The 19,403-nt window shown below is 35.1% G+C and overlaps 1 protein-coding gene across 1 annotated transcript in view; it reads left to right on the top strand.

Annotated features, from left to right (window-relative positions):
* RYR2 (ryanodine receptor 2) overlaps positions 1 to 19,403 on the top strand; it is a 375,829-nt gene that overhangs the window by 318,452 nt on the left and 37,974 nt on the right. The window contains exons 78-86 of the mRNA XM_051615046.1: positions 1,579 to 1,682; positions 2,270 to 2,321; positions 2,469 to 2,522; positions 3,887 to 3,910; positions 12,893 to 12,949; positions 14,047 to 14,146; positions 15,068 to 15,147; positions 16,798 to 16,874; positions 17,463 to 17,536. Coding sequence (XP_051471006.1) covers positions 1,579 to 1,682; positions 2,270 to 2,321; positions 2,469 to 2,522; positions 3,887 to 3,910; positions 12,893 to 12,949; positions 14,047 to 14,146; positions 15,068 to 15,147; positions 16,798 to 16,874; positions 17,463 to 17,536 — 622 coding nt within the window. The remainder of the gene's footprint in view (positions 1 to 1,578; positions 1,683 to 2,269; positions 2,322 to 2,468; positions 2,523 to 3,886; positions 3,911 to 12,892; positions 12,950 to 14,046; positions 14,147 to 15,067; positions 15,148 to 16,797; positions 16,875 to 17,462; positions 17,537 to 19,403) is intronic.

Here is a 19,403-nt window from a genome sequence, read left to right as displayed (position 1 = left end):
AGGTTCTGCTCTTCCGCTCTGTGGAGCTGACCTGAACTGTTATGTGGCCTTCATGAAAGATGTGGTTGTGATGCTCATGAAGGTCCTTTGTCCCTCTTAGAGAAACTGCCCTGGTGTAGTAAGGGATTAAAGATTTATTACACTGTCAAGATGAAATTACAGCCCAGTGTGTGGTGGCAGAACTCATCTCAAAGGGGAGAAGGGAGGAGCCTTGGGGTCTGCATTGTATGCTTGAAGGATTGTCTGAAGTTTCCAAAGTGTTCCAGAAAACTGAAAAAATCCAGAGCCCAGAAACTATAGCCAAGACTTTCTGTCCTTTAACACTCTGTAGGCAGTAAACTACAATGTTGTATCCTGTAGTACATTCTTTCTCCATATTGAGAATCTTGAACTCTTTTTTCTGCTAAGTAAAAATAATTTAAAGCTGAGAAATGCAGTAAAAACTGCTTCCTTCCTGAGTTTGGTAGATCCAGGCAATGTATAGACCTGTGGTGAGGGCTTTTTCTGAGATGTTTGACATGAGTGTTTGCAACCCTTAAAGCAGAGAACTGGACTAAATTTGTAGTTATGATCCCTGAATCTTTTGTGGCTCTACTTCTTTTGCACTGTATATTAAAAATAAAAAGTATACACAGGTCCACTATGTCAGGAGCTTAATTCTGCTGTTTCTTAACTGTGATTCAACAGATCAAGTCTCTAATGAAACTAGATTTTTAATGTTCGATATTAAAATCATAGGATATTCAACACTGTCTTTATTAATAGTTAAAAAGCTTCTGCTTACCTAAATATATTATATGAATAACTAAGCTTATATGATAAAATTATTAATTAGTTTTGTTGGTAGGCATTACTGGAAATAATAATTTATAAGAACAATATGTGTAATGGATGTTTAATAATTCAATCATAAAAATTTAATCTTTAAAATCATCATTTGGAAATGGCAACTAAAACTTACTAAACTTATTTTTTTTATCCTCTCATATTATGTTCAGTTCAGGCTTTTTATTGTACACTTAAATAACTATAGGGCAAAGGTTTCAAAACATTGAAAATTAGTAATCCTTATTTTCCACAAATGTCAGAAAATAATTTGGTTCTGGTGTTCTTGCTATGCTTAATAATGAGATTTACTTAACTCAGTCATTGGTGAATTTGATCCTCCATTTAATTTGAATTAAATCTATGAAAACTAATAACTTCTATTAAACATTAATACAACTGATGCTCTTTAGCTTCATCAGTTTTGATATGATTAGAGAGGTGTTCTGGTTGATAATATTACCAGCTACTGAATGCTGCCATTTAATTAAAGAGAAAGGTCAGCATCCTAAATGAAATTGAAGTAAAGAACAGGGGAAGATCTCCATAGTGGTGAGATATAACTAGTTCTGATTTGCGTTGTTCAGATCATGTTATTGGTGCAGAAAAGATTATCATTATCTTGTTTCCTTCTGGTTGTCCAAATAAAAATTACAAATATGGGTATTTAATGTTTAATAAATTGCACAGAGTAAAATATTTTAACTATAGGTAATAGAATATACTTTTAAAATCTTTTTCTTTTTCCTAAAGAAACCTGGAGAGGAACCACCAGAAGAAGATGAAAGCCTTAAAAGAGTTGATCCTTTACATCAACTTATTTTGCTATTCAGTCGAACAGCCTTGACTGAAAAATGGTAGGGATGGTGTGAGATACTGCAGAGTGTATGCAGTTTTTCAGATTGCTGCAGTATTTGAAGTTATGCATGTCTTTGTTCAAGTGAGATTGCATAGGGTAGACCAAACGTGTATATACATATGGTGACTTTGAGCTACATTCAAACCTTTCTAGTCTGTGGTATGTAAAGAGATTTTAAAATGACTGATGATGATATATAAGGAGTTTTCTAGAGAAGAATAGATGCCCCTATACACTTTTTCACAGTTATGGATGCTGTGTCCAGGACTTACTGCACCTCTGTCTTCTGTGTTCTCTATTGACAGTAACATTCTGAATGTGAAATATGAGTATATTCTAGGTATAATTGAAAAATTAACAATGTTCTCTTCATTGGAAGGTCAGTACTGTGCTTGTGCCTGGCTTTGCTTTTCAGTTATATTAGTTAATCAAGTCCTCAGTTTCCAAAAAGACTTTTGTAATTAATTATTAGCATAGAAATACTTTAAAAATATTTTTAAGGTGCTTAAAATTTTTGTTGGTGCTCCAATTCTACTACAATAGCTTGAATTTTCCTCATTTTCACTTCTTCTCTCTATTAACCAGCAAATTGGATGAAGATTTCCTGTATATGGCTTATGCTGACATCATGGCAAAGGTAACTTTTTTGCTATCATTTGAATCTTTTTTGTTTTAATAAAATTAATGAAGAAGATAAAGGGAAATTATGTGTAAAGTGAAATGAATGCTTAGCCCCTCTTCCCCTCAACTTATCAGTAACTGTTTTCTTCCTACATGGTATCAGAGCTGCCATGATGAAGAAGATGATGATGGTGAAGAAGAAGTGAAGAGTTTTGAAGTAAGATTATTCTTCTGTTTTGTTTTTCTTGTCATGTTAGACATTATTTCATAGCTTCCAACTGATATTTATGTTTCTTGGTTCATGGCTTACTGCAGCTTGTTATGCCAGTGAACTGCATGTCAGAAGCTGGACTGGCAGATAGGAGTCACCGGATCCATAGCAGTAAAATAAAAACATACGTAGTATAACATAAGATTATAGAGAGAGTAATTTAATGGATCTTATATGTTTATCCTAGCAACTTCCACTTTTTCATTGTTGAAGAGGGTAGTATCTTACTCTGGAAGTCTGAAATTAACAGGCTTTGTCTTGTAAAGTAGCACATTCTATTCATATTGGATGGTTAAAATACAGAAACAATACTGCTTTTTGCAGTAGTCATTTACATTTAGTACCAGTCATTTTTACAGTATTTTTATGTTCACATGTATATTAGTACTTCTTAGTAAAAAGTGAGCTTTTAGATATCAATACACCCAAGCTTTTTTTTATGTTGAGAATAGGAAATCTGTACGTATTGTTCAGTGTTTAGTTTTTAGTAATCATCCCTGTATAAGGAAACACGAGTTGATTACAAGAGTAAGAGATGAGTCCTTGTAATGTGTTTGCTCTGGGATCTGTCTCTCTTTTTCTATTTATAAAATGGAGTTTACAAGAAATGTGTCTGTTCTGAGGGGCTCTGAGGGAATTACATGCTTAATATTGTAATACATTTTAGCATATTATAATTCTAATGTTTACTTTTACTCCCAGTGTTTTGTATACCAGATGTTCTGTGTATTTTCTACATGATGCTGCAGGAGACAGGACTGAATTATTGAAGTACTTATTCCATATTTGACGGTATAAATAAATCAAAACAATACCAGTACCTATTTTTTTTCACTCAGACATTGTAGTCCAGTTCTGTTAAGTTTCAATTAGCATACTCAATATATAAATCCTGTTTCTTGGTAAATTTCTAAGTATGAGTCCACATTTCAGTGCTGTTTTGTTTTGTTATTTTCCCTGGAAATGTAATATATGATATATCATTGACTAAACAATTGACTAAATTTATAAATAGGAAATCATTGAGGTGAATGAACAAATTTACCAGAAAGGGATTTATTAGTGTTACTTACCTAAATTCTAATGGTTTTTTTGTTCAACATTCAACTTTTATCTTTTGAGAGAAGATGGTATTAAATTGTTTCTCATTATTATTTTTTCTGTAGCTTTGAAATTTATGTTAAAAAAATGTATTAATTTGTTCAAAAGACAATTTTGTATATGTATATGGTCAGTCACCTGCAGAAAAAAAAAATATTGGAATTCTTTTTCTTCTTACTTTTTGCTTCTTGTCCCTGCCCTTCCTTAAGGTGACAGGATCACAACGCAGCAAGGTAAAACAAACAAACAAACAAATGTGTGTGTATTTGTCTGGGTCTAATTTTGTGATTTTTTTAGGCCCAACATCTTGGATAACTTCAACTAAAGGGTCTAAGAAATATTTGTAACATTTCCCTTCCAGCATGACATCTCTACCAAACCCTTCTTGTGTACAAACTCTTTTTAAAGACTCTGAGAATTATTTATGCAAAATTTGTGCTATAAAATTGCATTGTCATTTTGGGGAAAACAGAGTGTCATGTGGCTTGGTCATAGTGGTTTGTTGTTCTTGCCTTTTGTGCATCAGTTATCTTCTTTCTGGTTATAATTTAATTTTAATTATTAAAATAACTTGTTGGGGTTTCAAGGGAAAGCAGTTGAACTTCTGTATCTTAGCAGACACGCATTTCTGATTCAGCAGTGGTATTCTGTTTCCAATGTTTGTCACAGGGAGATTATCAATTATATTATAGTTTATCTGTGATTCAGATCCTTTGGAATAGACTGAGTCTTTAGAGTTCATTGTGATAGTATTTGATAGAAACTCTGCAGCTACTCTATACCTGAGGTGATTCCTAGTTGTGTCATGTTTGCTCTAAAAATGCAGAGGCAACAGCTCTGAAATTTCACAGTGGTGTTTTGGTAGGGTTTTTGTTTGTTTGTTTTATTTATTGACTCAAGTTCTTGCACAGTCTTTTTGTGTCTCATCATGAAAGTCTCACCATTTGTTTCTAAAAGGTGATCCATGGCTTAAGCACCAGTCTACTTGTCTGCTTCATGCAAGTAGAAGTCTCAGTTCCCATTGTTGACTCAGGCTACTTGCTGATAGTGCAACAAGGTTGATGTTCTGAGCGGAGATATCGTGTGTGGGGTAGCTATTTTTGGTTCAGAGGTGTTTATGGCAGGTAGACTAAGTAGAGCTCACTTACTTGAAACTGGAAATGCACAGATTTAGCTGTTGATTGAACTCCAGTCAGTATCTTCAAAGTTCATTTCCTATTGCAGTATGAGGAGTAATTATAACCTTCTCCATTGAAAAGAGCAAGTTGATTTTGATGTTTTGTTTGCTAGCTGTTAACATCCAATTCACAAAAGAAAGGTTCCCATACAGCTGTGGAAAGAGAAGATCTATTCCAAGATCAGATTCACTCTTACTCCTTCAGAAGTTTGCACATATCTGTTCCACCTTCATACTATAAAGGTATTATCCTGGAAGAAGAATGCCCTCACACATACTCACAAAAAGTTATTTTAAAAGTATTGTAATTGCCACAAATACAAAATACATGTTACAAAATCCCCAAGAAAGTATATAAGCAACCTAATGGTGTAATTTCTTCTTTGTTTCTTCCATTAATCCAGCTATTCAAATACCATATGTATATCATTCTGCCTAGCTGGCTACTGTACACTAAATGCTATATGTTCCACTGAAAAATTTCTGCCTTGCTTACTGAGAAGTATTTTAAAAGGAAAAAAAACCCACAACAATAAATCATCTTTGCTTCCTTCATACATTACAGGAAACCCTTGTAAAGATATAAGACCGTATATAACAGATTTGTGTGTGTGTGTACATTTGTGTGTTTATTTCTGACTGTCAGTCTACTTGTCTCAAACTTCAATGTTGAAGGCAGATTTTTATTCCATGCTCTGTTTGCATGGCTGTTCAGTTTGTATGGGAATAAAACTCTACTGCTTGTTCAGACTTAAAAAATTTGTGATGTTTGAAGTCCTGAATCTTTTCACAGGCAGAGCAAGAGAGACCTTCAGGCAAGCTTAGAATGTGTATTTTAGATGCAATTTTCATGTCCATATCTCATGTAACATAGTCTCATTTTGTACAAATAACCTGTATTGGGGTCATTGTGTGGGCAGTAGAAAGCAGCTTGTATGTGCATTACTATGTGCCTGTCTGCATTTGCCTGCTAGTATTTGCTTTGAATCATCATCATCATGACCATTATTATCTTTGCTCCTTGTCCTATGTCTCTAAGTTAACTTTCTATCAGATTGAACAGACTCTCAACTTACTCCTTTTAGAGTTGGTTTCATTGTCCTCCTTGATTCTATCTGATAGAATCAAGTAGTTGCTAATAGGTTTCTGCATTTGAATCACTGACTACTGGTTTGCTGCATATTAATGTGCTCTAAACAGGTGTAGGATGGGAACTTAAAAAATGGAATAAAAACGTGGCTCATCTTTTTTAAATGAATGGGTATTAATTGCCTCTTCATGGGACAAAAATAAATGGGGGAGATAGAGCTTCCTGTGTAAGTTTTCTTCATCCCTCTTAATGATAGCAACTTTGTTGATAGACTTTTGTATTCCCTAGATTTTTGTCAAAATTATTATTGTGCTGTCACTTATTTTGGGCATTAAAAGACTTGCAAGTTTCAGTATGTGCAAACAAAGCAATTCTTTAAGGCTGTAGCCCATCAGAGATGTCTCATATCTCTCACTGTCGGAAAGCCTGCATAGAGTGACTAGATACAATAAATTACTATTTTTATTAAAGAATAATAAATACTAGGTAAAAGTCCATGATCAATGTAAAAATTCTTAGGAATTTAAGGTGCAAAGCTGGGCTTCTCATTAGCTTTTCCTACCCATAATGGAATAGATGCAATCTAATACGTGTTTTCACTCTGCGCAACTACAGGATAAGTTATTGTCACAATCCGATAGTTGGATGTGTGGAGATTCTTTGGGATCCCACCAGGGCAAAATAAAGATAATACAATATCAGGTGCACAAATAGGCTTTTATTTAGGTACAGATCAGCTGGTAAGAGTTATAACTATATATTTGTCATAAGCTTCTAATAGATAGGATAACTAACCCTAAACTACAGAAGAGAAAGATCAGGTTAGGAAATAAAGAGTTAAAGGAAAATCACCAACCAGCCCCAGTGACACGTCCTGTTGGTAGCAGAAGGGGGAGGGTGGTCTGATCTTAGCAGGTGCTACACCAGTTACCCAATCACTATTCCACATTTGCAGTGAAAATTCTTTATCACCTTCTGCATTTCTTTGGTCCAGTTATTTGTATAGACTTTAAGTCTTTTCTGCCAGGTTGGTGATTTACATGAAAACACTCTGAGCCCCTTGATTAATTTAGGCCCTGGTTATCATGGGATGTCCTTGCTCAGTGCTAGATGTGGCACCAATTGTGTGCCTCTTCTGTCTGCAATCTCAGGACATCTTACACCAAACTCACAGTTTGCCCTTCAGCATTTGCCACATCACAGGGGGTCTTGCCATTATCAGTTGAGTAAAACCAGTTTGGTGGGTTGCCAGACATCTCTTTGTTAATCACTGCTTATCTCTTGGATGTCTCCAGACAAACACCATAATCTCTAGGATTGTTCAAGACAAACACCATATATCCCTAAAGTCACAGTTATTTATACGTAGAATCATACAATAGTTTGTGTTGGAAGAGACTTTTAAAGGTCACCTAGTCAAACCCCCCTGCAGTGAACAGGGGCATTTTCAACTAGATCAGGTTGCTCAATGCCCTGCTTGAATGTTCCCAGGGTTAGGGTACCTACCATGTCTTGGGGCAATATGGTCCAGTATTTCCCACCCTCATTGTAAAAAATGTTTGCTTTGCATCTAGTCTAAATCTGCCTTCTTTCAGTTTAAAACCATTACCCCCTGTCTTATTGCAACAGGCCCTACTAAAAAATTTGTCCAAATCTTTCCTAACAGGCCCCTTTTAAGTATTGAAAGACCACAATAAGTTGTCTTCCTAGCCTTCTTTTATCCAGACTGAACAACCCCTACTCTCTCAGCCTTTCCTCATAAGAGAGGTACTCCAACCCTCTTATAATTTTTATGGCCCCCTTCTGGACCCTTTCCAGCAGGTCCATGTCTTTCCTGTGCTGAGGGCTCCAGAATTGGAAACAGTATTCTAGTTGGGGTCTCATAAGAGCAGAGTAGTGGGGTGGAACCACCTCTCTTGGCCATGCTTCTTTTGATGCAGCCCAGGATATGGTTGGTTTTCTGAGATGCAAGTGCACATTGCCCACTCATATCCAGCTTGTTGCCACCAGTACCCCCAAGTCCTTGTCTGCAGGGCTGCTCTCAATCCCTTTATCCTCCAGCCTGTAGTGACACCAGGGGTTGTCCTGACCCATATATAGGACCTTGCACTTGATCTTGTTGAACCTCAAAAGTTTAACAGAGGTCCACTTCTTGTCCAGGTCTCTCTGGGTGGTATACGGTCCCTCAGGTATGTCACTCGCACCACTCATCTTGGTGTTGTCTGCAAACCTGCTGAGGCTTCACTTGATCCCACTGTCTATGTTGTTGGTGAAGATATTAAATAGTACTGGTCCCAGTATGGACACCACTTGTCACCTGTCTCTACCTGGACATTGAGCTATTGACTGCTACCCTCTGGATACAATCATCAAACCAATTCATCATCCACCTACCAGTCCAGCCATCAAATCCATATCTCTCAATTTTAGAGAGAAGGATGTTCTTGGGGACTGCATCAAAGACTTTACAGAAGTCCAGACAGACAAAATCTGTAGCTCTTCCCTTGTCCACTGATGTAGTCACTCCATCATAGAAGGCCTCTAGGTTGGTCAGGCTTTGTGAAGCCATGCAGGCTGTCTCAGATCACCTCCCTGTCCTCCCCATGCCTTAGCATAGCTTCTAGGAGAATTTGTTCCATGATCTTCCAGGCACAGATGTGAGATTGACAGGTCAGTGGTTCACAAGGTCCTCCTTTCTACCCTTTTAAAAAATGGGTGCAATGTTTCTCTTTTTCCAGTCACCAGGGGCTTAACCTGACTGCCATGAATTTTCAGGCAACACACAGAGTGGCCTGGCAGCTGCATTAGCCAATTCCTTCAGGACTCTGGGTTTCATCTCGTCCAGTCCCATAGACTTATGTATGTTCAGGTTCCTCAGGTGATCCCGAAACTGATCTTCTCTTACAGTGGGAGGAACTTTGCTCCCTCAGTCCCCATTGTGCAGTCCATCTGCTTGAGGGATGTGGGAAGAGAGGTTTCCAGTCAAGACTGAGGCAAAAAAATGGTTGTGTACTTCAGCCTTCTCATCCATTGTTAACAGTTTGCCAGTTTTGCTCATCAGGGGAGGTATACTTTCTTTGACCTTCATTTTCTGGCTGATGTACCTGTAGAAACTTTTCTTATTATTCTTTGCATCCCTTGCTGAATTCAGTCCCAGCTGTGCCTTGGCCTTTTGGACCCAATGCCTACACAACTGGACAGCTTCCCTTTACTCTTCTCAGAATAAACTACATCTGCTACATAAATCGCAAATCTCTGCTTGAATCCAGTTAGAGAATTTATGATGTCTGCTCATAGATGATCAGCCCTTCACTTTTCTTTTATTCATACTTGTTTGTAGTGTTTTGATTCCCCACAATAACATAGGGTCAGTTGTATTAATATATTCTTAGCTGTTGAACTGTTTCTGTTTCTTGCCTATCTGTCAAGGGTGTTTTTGGCTGTATGAATTGACTGTGGGAAATGTGCAGCAAAAGTCTTGTAATGAATCTCTTCTACAAAGTGAGTAGTATACCCATTCTTTTCTCTGGGTTTCAGTTCAGGGGCTTAGTAATAAATACTGATTTAGGGCTATTAAGATCTTCTGTTGCATCCTCTGGCAGCTTCCCATCTTCTGTGTTTATCAGCATCTCTTCTCTGTACATTGTTTCTGCTTCTTATAGCAGCATTAATGTGGTACTTTTCAAGAGTGCTCCCAGACATCCATCTGCCCTGTCTTTCAATGCCAAGACCCGCTGGTACTCTGAGCTTCACTGCTGTAGCACAACAGAACTGATTGAGATCCATGTAAGGCGGTGCTTTGGCATTCCTTGGGTAAAGGAGTGGTGTACTTTGAAGAGCAAATACATTTCAGTGATTAAGTGACCATTTATAGCTATCATGTTCTTTGCTTGTTTATAGTGCAGTAGTGATACAATAATCTTACTAAGCTTCTTACTGTGCATAAGATTTTCTGCTCAGTTCCAGTCATAGTGGAATCTTCTAAACAGTACATTACCCTTTCTTTTTATTATTCCTATAGAGAATTAGAGACTCAGTACTTTGTCAATTCTTATCTACTTGAATAGAAATGAATGTGTTAAGTGACCTCATCAATATGGCAAGAATATGGAGGCAGTATATAGGAAACAAACCTAACTTCCTTGCCAGATCAGAAGATACAAAGGAATGACAGAACAGATATGGTGACAACAGTATAGATGTTGCTGCAAGCTGAAATGGAATCATTTTAAATGAAACAAAATAAAAAGTGCAGTGAAGGTTTTATTTCAGAATATATTTATTTTTGTGAATTGGTACCTCAGATGTAATGCTACTTTAACACAGAGTGGTATTTTATTTAGTTTAGTATATGGGGTTTTGTTTGGTTTATAACTATATATTTTATGAAGAAAATATATTTGTAATATAACAACATTTTTAATACAGATTATTCAAATGCTAGAAAATGTGAAATATAACATTGCTAAAGGAATCCTCATGTTATGCCCTTGTGGATTATTTAAAGAATTCCTTTTGTTGTATGATAATCTGGATAATGACAGGTTTCAATATAGAAAGGAAACTTCAACTCATGGAGAGATAATAATGGTTATTACATCAACTAGTTAAAAACTACTTTTCAACTAGAAAAAAAATCTTTTGAGGTTTGAGACTTTCAGCAGAAGCAGAAATATGAATGAGAAATTGCAAAGACCGAAACAATTATGTAAGTAATATGGAAAGCATATTTGATAAAATGAACTTCTGTAACACTCTTCAAATCTTACATATTTAATCTTCAGGAATTATAATGCAGTATGTTTTCATTTTGTGTATACGTACTCTTTTTAGAGCTGATGAAATCCAAAATTAGTGTTTTAGGAAAATTCAACTTTCTGGAGCGTAAACCAGCATGTTTTAAGCTAAAATGCTTAATATAATATAAGCTTAATAAAATATACAAAATTCTTCTTGAGTACTTGATGTATTTTAATACATAGCCTGTACTCATATATGCCTTACACTGAAATTAAAAGATGTTTTGCCAGTGTAAGACCTGTCTAGAAGGATTTATTCAGAGGACAAAACAGGAGTCTGGAAAAATGTAAAATATGAATACAATTCAAAGGAGAAGCACTCATTTTAGAACAGTAGAGTCAAAAGTAATTTCTTCCATTTCCCTCTATTTGCTTACTCAGAACGAATGCTCAGTAGAAGTAGGATCAAACACCTGCACTTTGTGGCTGCAAGCTTAGTGGTAGCAGCAAACAAGCCTCTCTGTATGGTTTAGCTCCAAGGGAAGCTCCAAGAATAATTCTTTGTATAGTTTACAAGAAAATAAAGAATTTCAGTGGTGCACATGTCACTTAGAGCTCCTAATTAGCTTTTGCAAGTTTGTTGCCTACAAATTCAAGCCAAAACTTGTGGTTTTGCCAAGCATGTGGGTTTTTTGTCATATGGCTGCTTTTAATAATTTAAAAGACAAAAAAAAAACAAATAGAATCAAGCAGAAAATATTTGAGTCTTGGCTTTCAAAGAGTATGATGAAAAAGTTTCCTTGGATTGGTAAGTTGCTGGAGAAAGTCTATAATGTGCGAATCCATCTACGTAAATTTTTAAGTGGCCAATTTTTTCCCATATAAATGGAAAATACCCACGACCAAATAGACTTGGTTTTCTGTGAGGTTATTTTTTGTGTATGTTTGTGGTTTTTGTGTTTTTTGTTTGGTTGTTTTTTTGTGGGTTTGTTTGGTTTTGTGGGTTTTTATTTGGTTTTTGTTGTTGTTTTTGTTTGTGTGTGTGTGTATGGTTTTGTTTTCCCTAATTGTTATTAGAATTCTCTTTAATGTTTCATTTAGTATGAAATATTTTTGCTGTTGTAGTGATGGTTTTGTGAATGACAGAAAATCCAAACTACTGGCTAATTAGTCTCATAGTGTTCTTGACATCAACTAGCAAGCATAATAATGTGCAAAAAAACTGTGCTAGTAGCATAGATAACAGTATTAGCAGTAAGCACATCTTAGAGAAATGCGGATACCTTGACCACCCAGCAGCTCTATTAATTTTGTATACTTTGTATGTGGTGGGTGGCCCACTTTATACAAGTACTGCCATCACACGCATATGTATGTATTAATATTGCATGGAGAAAGCAACAGTGTAAAAGTATTGTCAAGCTGAAGAAGGAAGAATGATCTTTTGGGGTTATCCTCAAAGGAAATAAATGTTTGGTTTTGCTGGATTATTTTTTTTTTGGTGGTGGATTATTGAAGGTTTTTTTGTTTGTTTCTTTGTGTCTCCTTAATTACTAGTTACCTAGACAGCAATGCCTGTTTCTACTGGCCTTCTATTGTGCCATACCTATTCTTTTAGTCTGGAGATTATGCAGATGCACCGTCACTATAAGCATTCTTATAAACTTACAAAAAAAAATAATAAAAAAATATATATATGTAATTAAATTAGTTTAGCTTACATTAGGCTTGTGAATAATAAATCTTGCCAAGGAAGAAAAATGAAAGATTGTTGAGTCTAAATCTAAGAGTAAATAGAAATAGGAAATATATATATTAAAAAAAAAAAAAAAGAAAAGAAAGAAACACTGATGAATCTTCAGTGGCATTTGAAGCAAATAAAAATATTTTATTGTAACTGTATTAAATCTGTGTTGTCATGATTTTCTGATGGTTTGTGTGTATGGTGTGTGTGTGTGTGTGCGCGTATGCGTATGTTTCTGTTTTGTTTTTGTTGAACTCCCAGGAAGAGGTTTAAACATGAAGGCAAAACTTTCAAACCTTAGCATGGCTAAATATGAAGCAAAGCTGCCATTTTTTTTTTTTTTTTCCCTTTTTGTGCCTCCATCTAGATCTGTCACATAATTTAAAGAAAAAAGAAAGATACAATTTAACCACAGGAGAGCTAATAGTGTGAAAAAAAAAACCCTGATGAATTTTGTTTCCGCAGCACGATATTATCAAAGATTTAAGAAACAAATTTGCCAGCCTCGGCGAGAACTCTCTGGTAACAGCATAAATGTCTGTGTTGGTTTGCTTTTGAGTTAAAGGTTTATTTTTCATTCATTTGAACATATCTCTATTTTTTACCTCTTCTTTTTAATTTATTATTCATACCCTCTATTTAGCAAGCCTTCATTTTTTAAACCTCTTCCATCTTCCAATATCTTTTTTCTGTAACTTGGATGGAAAGTTTATGGCAGCAAAGCTGTCATTCTGGCTACTTCTGCTGCAGCTGTTCCTGCTTTTAGGTCATACATGTTTTGGGCGTTGTGTTTTTGGACATGATACTAACTAGTTGTGTCATGTTCCTTTTGAGTAAGCTTTTTACCACACCATCCGATGGACTCGCTGTCATAGGGCTCTATGCAACTTCCATTTTGCAACTTATACTGCTTAGTCACCCTTAATTCTCCAGCAAACTTCAATTAACTTGGTGAAAGTTCAAACTCATCTGGAATTAACTGTGCCTTTATGTTTGCTCTTTATGTTCTTTATGTTTTCAGTAGTAGTTAAAATTATAAAAAACAAACTTCACCATTGCTCAAGCAACGCCATGCAGTATTGTTTGTTGCCGCTAGATAATGCAAAATATAAAAGCACAGTGTATTCTATCAAATATTCTGTTGGTAGGGTGGGAAATTTATGTCGTAATATAATGATATGTTTTGAAAAAATTCTGAGATGCTTCTGTTTCTCTGGTATTTAGCAACAACTTGGAACTCAAGTGTCACATACTGAGCAGTATGAAGTTATGGTAACACTGTAGAAGATTATTAAGAGTATGAACTGTTGCACAAAAATACAGCACAAAAGTGCAAGTTTAATATATGCAGTACATATAATGAACTTGGGCTTTGAACTAACCTAAAGATTTACAATTGAGATTACTCTTTTCAGATAAACTGCTAAAAGCATACCAAAGAAAAATGCCAAAGGGTGAATATTACTTGAACATGTTAAATATCTGTTCAGTAGCATTGTATGTATTAAAATGGTCCATGATGTTGCCATAGAGCCCATATACTAAGAGAAAATAAAAAACCTGTGGAGAATTGATAGTAACTGAAATCCTCATCTTAAATGACTGGAATTTTTATTCAGGAAAAAGAAATGGAAAAGCAAAAGCTTCTGTATCAACAAGCCAGACTACATGATCGAGGTGCTGCTGAGATGGTACTGCAGACAATCAGTGCTAGTAAAGGTAATGTTTTGTTGTGTAGATTACATCTTAAACCTTATTTCTAATTATCTTTGGTATTATTTTAATTCCTATTGGGCAAAACTTGCAGATGTTTGGCACTGAAGTTTGCTTTCAAAATGCACCCAAAGTTTCTAAAATTATTGACAGCTAATCCAGAGAAGTATAATGAATAACTCTAATGAGGTGGTGGTGGTTGTTGTTGTCATTATTATTTATAATAATAGTAGTTTTTCTAGTGGTAATTGAGAAGAATTGTGAAAAACTTTATGCAGTATGCAATGACAAAATGTCTTCCAAATTCTGGAATGTGTACAGTTCTGAAGTAGATGTAGACTTTGGTTCTTCTCTCCCACCCCCAACTCTCCAAATATATACTGTTGTACTTTGATAAAACATTTCAGAAGTGTAAATGATGCTTTTTGTCCCTTAGACACCATCTTACTCTAAGGTTTGATGCTTTCATTATTTTGTGATTTCTTTCTACAGTAGATATGTTTTAAAAATTACTGTTTACAAATTTCATTTACTGTAACTAAATGCTTTGGATCACTCATTTTCTGAAGAAACAGGAAAAAAAAATATCTAGACTGGCTTGCACAGGAGACATGTTGCTAAACTCAAAAGCCAGCTTAAAATTGTGCACCCAGCCTTAAATCAACTACTGCATGCCCAAGTGAATGAAAAATTTATATTAATTGAGCTGCTTTCTTCCTCATTTATACATTTTTTCTTTGGTGTGCTCTGTATACATTACAGTATGTCTGTAGACACTCAGAAGGATGTAAAGTCACACTAGACATAATGAAAGAAAAACAGATCTGTTTTACAAGAGAAAAAAAAGCCTCTCTTTGTATGGATAAGTTAACTGGATGTACTTACTTTTATTTATAACTTAAAAGTATATTCTAAAATAATTTTAAGGTGAGATGGGGCCAATGGTTGCAGCCACCCTAAAGCTAGGAATTGCCATCTTAAATGGAGGAAATTCTACTGTTCAACAGGTAAGGTACTCATTTATTTTCACCCATTTTAGTCAGTATAGATCTTTATGATCATTATCATTGTGGTAATGTACTATGTCATGTGACTATTTGTCAGGTGCTGTTTATCCTCTTACTCTCATTCCCAGAAGAAAATATTGTACAAAACTACCTTGTTTGCTAGGTATATATTTCTCTTTTGTATATATTGAATTAATCTACAAAATAGAACGGGAAGTCCTGCAGTTCAGCTGGAAGGGGGAAATTCTGTGTTTAATCATTGACTTCTAGAGAAATTTTGTGAGAGGGAAGGATTTCCTGGGAGATTGCCACTGTCCTGTAGGCAGTAGAGTAAAACTGCTGACCACAGTCTTCACCAAAAAAGTTACACGACTTCAAAAGTCCTTAGTTTGTGCCATGGAGAATCTTGGTGGTGAAAGCAGAGAACTTGGACTTGATTTAATAATTGATAGTAAGATGATTTGGTGAGCAGCAGACATCTTTGGTACGCTAACATATGTTAACATAAGTATTCTGCAGTGTTGAAGAGAAGTGACTGATCCAGAGTACATTCAGTGCTCTGTACTAGGTGAAGATTCCTGAGTCCAGAAGGCTTCATACCTACCATTACTTCATTGCTGTAGGATAATTTTAACAATACAGACAGCTGGGGACAGTTAAGGTCCTAAGTTAAACAATAAGTGAAGCAGCTGAATGCAGCCAAAAATAATATTCTTTTCAGAGGCTATAATTACCAGAAATTGACAAGACCAACCCCAAAATATGGAGAACAGCATACGCTAGAACTGTTGTCAGTTCTTTGTGATGTCATTATATTAAATTACTAAAATAAAGAATCATATTTGCATATAGTTATTTAATCTGAACTTGTGATTCTATAATCTATTTAAAAATTCAGAATGCAGCATGGTTATGGTAATACTAATATTACTAGTCTAAATTGCATACTTATAAAATACAAGCATCAGTGATACAGCTAGAATTGCTATTTTTTCAGTTGCCTCAGTTTTACCCATTTTCTCTGGTGTTATGCTCACCTTTCTGATTTTCCTGTAGGTTCTAAGATCAGTTCTTCAGTCTTACTTGGGAAGAATGGCATGGGTGGGGGGAGAGGTACAGAAGTGGTTTTGAAAAGTCATCATCATTATCCTCTGGAGATTTTTGCTTTGATTAGTATAGTTGTTGATGGGGTTGTTGTTACAATCTATTATCAGAGAAGGAATTACACATGACAGTAAACCTAAAACAAATTTTAAAATACTCACATGACTACTAACATGCTGTTGGAGCTAAAATAATCTAAAGCACACTTAAATTGTGACAATCTGGTGCTGAAAGGATAGTGCCAATACAGATTTGTGACCTGGTAGTGGCAAGATGGTATTTGTGTTAAACACTAAATGGCTGTGTTGGCTTTAGTTGCTATCTTTATTTTCCATGGTTTAGGAAGGACTATCCAAAATGAATTACCTTCTTTTCTGTAAAGGACATGAGTATGAAATGTTTCTTTTTATTTTTGTTCTCTGGATCTTTCTCTACAAAACCCTTTTATCTAATTTATAAATATTAGAGATATTTCAAAACACCAGCATCACTAGTAATCTAGAATAGATTTTTATTCTTTGCATAAATTATTTGTGTTTACTGCAGAAAATGCTTGATTACCTCAAGGATAAAAAGGATGTGGGATTCTTTCAGAGCCTTGCTGGTCTTATGCAGTCCTGTAGGTAAGAGAATATCTACTTTAAAAAAAATAAATAAATTGCATTTAGGTTTTATTCCACAGGATTTATCATTTTAGAAAGATCCTCTACATACTCTTTGCAAACAGCACCTGGGACTGTAATTTGCTAGATATGGGGTAAAGGCCAAGGTGATGCTCATGACATGAAAATCTTCATATGATATGGATCTACCTTGGTAAAAGAGCTCTTTTCACATGTGTTTATGGCTTTTGTGTTTTCTTGAGATATGCCAGAAAACAACATAGTTAGGAGCATTCCTCAGGAATGAACTCGTAAGTCTGGAGGTATTCTGTAATCCTGCAGAGACCAGGGTAATGATCAATGTTAAGTAATCATAAGGATTTGGAGGAAACCCAACGTTGTTAGAAATACTTTTTAGAATGACTTTTTAGAAGGCAGAAAAAGGAATGGAACATTGTGTTTTAGTAAACTGTGGAGGTACTGTGACCTTTTAGTACATTCATGCCTCTTGACAGTTTACATTGATTTCCTGTATATAAATATATATGTAAACAAAATATTACTTGTATTTAATTAATCACAGAACAAATATAATTTTTCTCATTGCAGTGTTCTTGACCTAAACGCATTTGAACGTCAGAACAAAGCAGAAGGCCTTGGCATGGTGACTGAAGAGGGATCAGGTAATATCAATTTGATAGAAATCAGCTGTGCATTTTTTTGTTTTACATTTTGCAGAAACAAGGTGAATTTGAAAGAACCCTGCCAATATATATCTAGAGGCTAAAGCTAAAATATTATTCCTATGAGTGGTTTATATTTAATAGGCTTGCTTGTCAATAGTAAATTAGACCTCATGGTCTCAGAGAGGACCCTTAGTGATCATTCTGAAGAAGTGAAGACACTACGTGTAAAACTGAGAACAGATTCTAGTTACAAACAGCAGCATTTATGCATGAAAAACAAGTCCCTACCAAGTTTCAGCATAAAATTAGAATTCCCACCTGATTTCTTAAAACTGTCTTGGCTGGAATGAAAAACAGAAAACATAGTAAGCCATCAGTTTAAATATTAGAGGTCAAGTAAACTGTATATGCTGTTTGGAAAAAATCCTGCTGGGAAAACTTCTTTGAAGTAATGCTTTTCTGTTTGTCTTTGGGGAAAAAATACAAAATTTTCACTTGAGTTTTTACTTTGAACCAATTTGGCTTTTTACCCGCTGTGTTCTCATTTCCTTGTCAATTCCTTTCTTCTGTCTGACCGTAAGTTCTATTACTCCTTTACTGTGATTGTCTGGAAAAATTAAGTTCCTTTTTACGTGACTTAATAGAGCTACCAAAGCACATTTTCTCCCCTTATTTTCAGTACTTTTTACGGTGCGTTTTATGTTTAAACCTTACCATGACCTAATCTTTTAACATGTTTTTATCTTAAAAACAAGGTAAAAAAGCTTGACTGTGTAATCATTATTGCATTTGGAAGTTCATAACTCATACCTGCAACACTGCATATATCATTGGCTATTGTGCCTGTAGTTCTTTTATGCGGCATATTTATTGAAAATGAACTGCTTGTCTCAAATCAAAATTATGAACTATTAAATTTGACTGAATGAATTAAAGACCAATCATAAAGGCTGCTTCTCCAAAAGTGTTCCCACAGTTTAAGTTATAGATCAAATCCTGCTAGATTTATATGAATAAGCAAAATAAAGTGAACTTATGTGGTTAAAATTTGGACTTAAGGTTGTGCGCTGAGCACTGGCTCAGCTATCTGGCATATAAAATTTTGGTTGTTGCCTTTGTGTGTTACTTAAGATTATTCTGCACAAAGTCTTACTCTTTTGGACAACATTTCTACTAGTAAATAATTAAATTTGTTATTCATATTGTTGCACTTTTAAATGGACTGTAAAGATAGTGGCTTATTTTTCTTTTGACCACTGCCTCTGTATCTAGAAATTTTGCATGCAAATACAAATAAATCTTTAAACGCTGCATAATTGACTCTACCTATTTTAGAGTATTTTTGTGCTTCCTCATTTGAGGAATTTTTTTTTTTTCATTTGCAGTTCATTTGATATTTCTCTTTTAGTACAGAACTAATTTTGTGAAAACAAATACTAACTGTATTTTGTATTTGCTAAAAACAATTTCTCAACTCTCAACTTTTTTTTTTCTTTTTTTTCCCTGTTTCTTTTTCTTTGAACTAATTGTCCTGTCCTCCCTTCCTCAGTCATCACTCATGAGCGTGGTAATTATTAAAAACAACTGCCTATTCTTTATTTTTCCTGTTCTTAGCTTTGTGTCAGCACTGTACAGCTCCTGAACACCATTAAATTTTTTCTTCCTTGAAGACTATTAAACTACTGGGTTCTCTTCTGTTATTATTGTAATTGTGTATGCCAAAATTCTTGAGTTTTGTGTCAACTTCCCCCCTTTGTTCTTCCTCCCTTTCTCAGGATTTGCACAGTAACTGGCACACAGATGTAAGAGCAGCAAGCTTTTTTAAACTTTTTTTTTCTGTTCTTTTTAATTTTGTTTCATTATA

This window comes from Apus apus, chromosome 3, assembly GCF_020740795.1.
Source record: "Apus apus isolate bApuApu2 chromosome 3, bApuApu2.pri.cur, whole genome shotgun sequence".
NCBI classification, from domain to species: Eukaryota; Metazoa; Chordata; class Aves; order Apodiformes; family Apodidae; genus Apus; species Apus apus.
The sequence above is the reverse complement of the archived record's forward strand: the minus strand, read 5'-3'. Positions and strand labels throughout refer to the sequence as shown.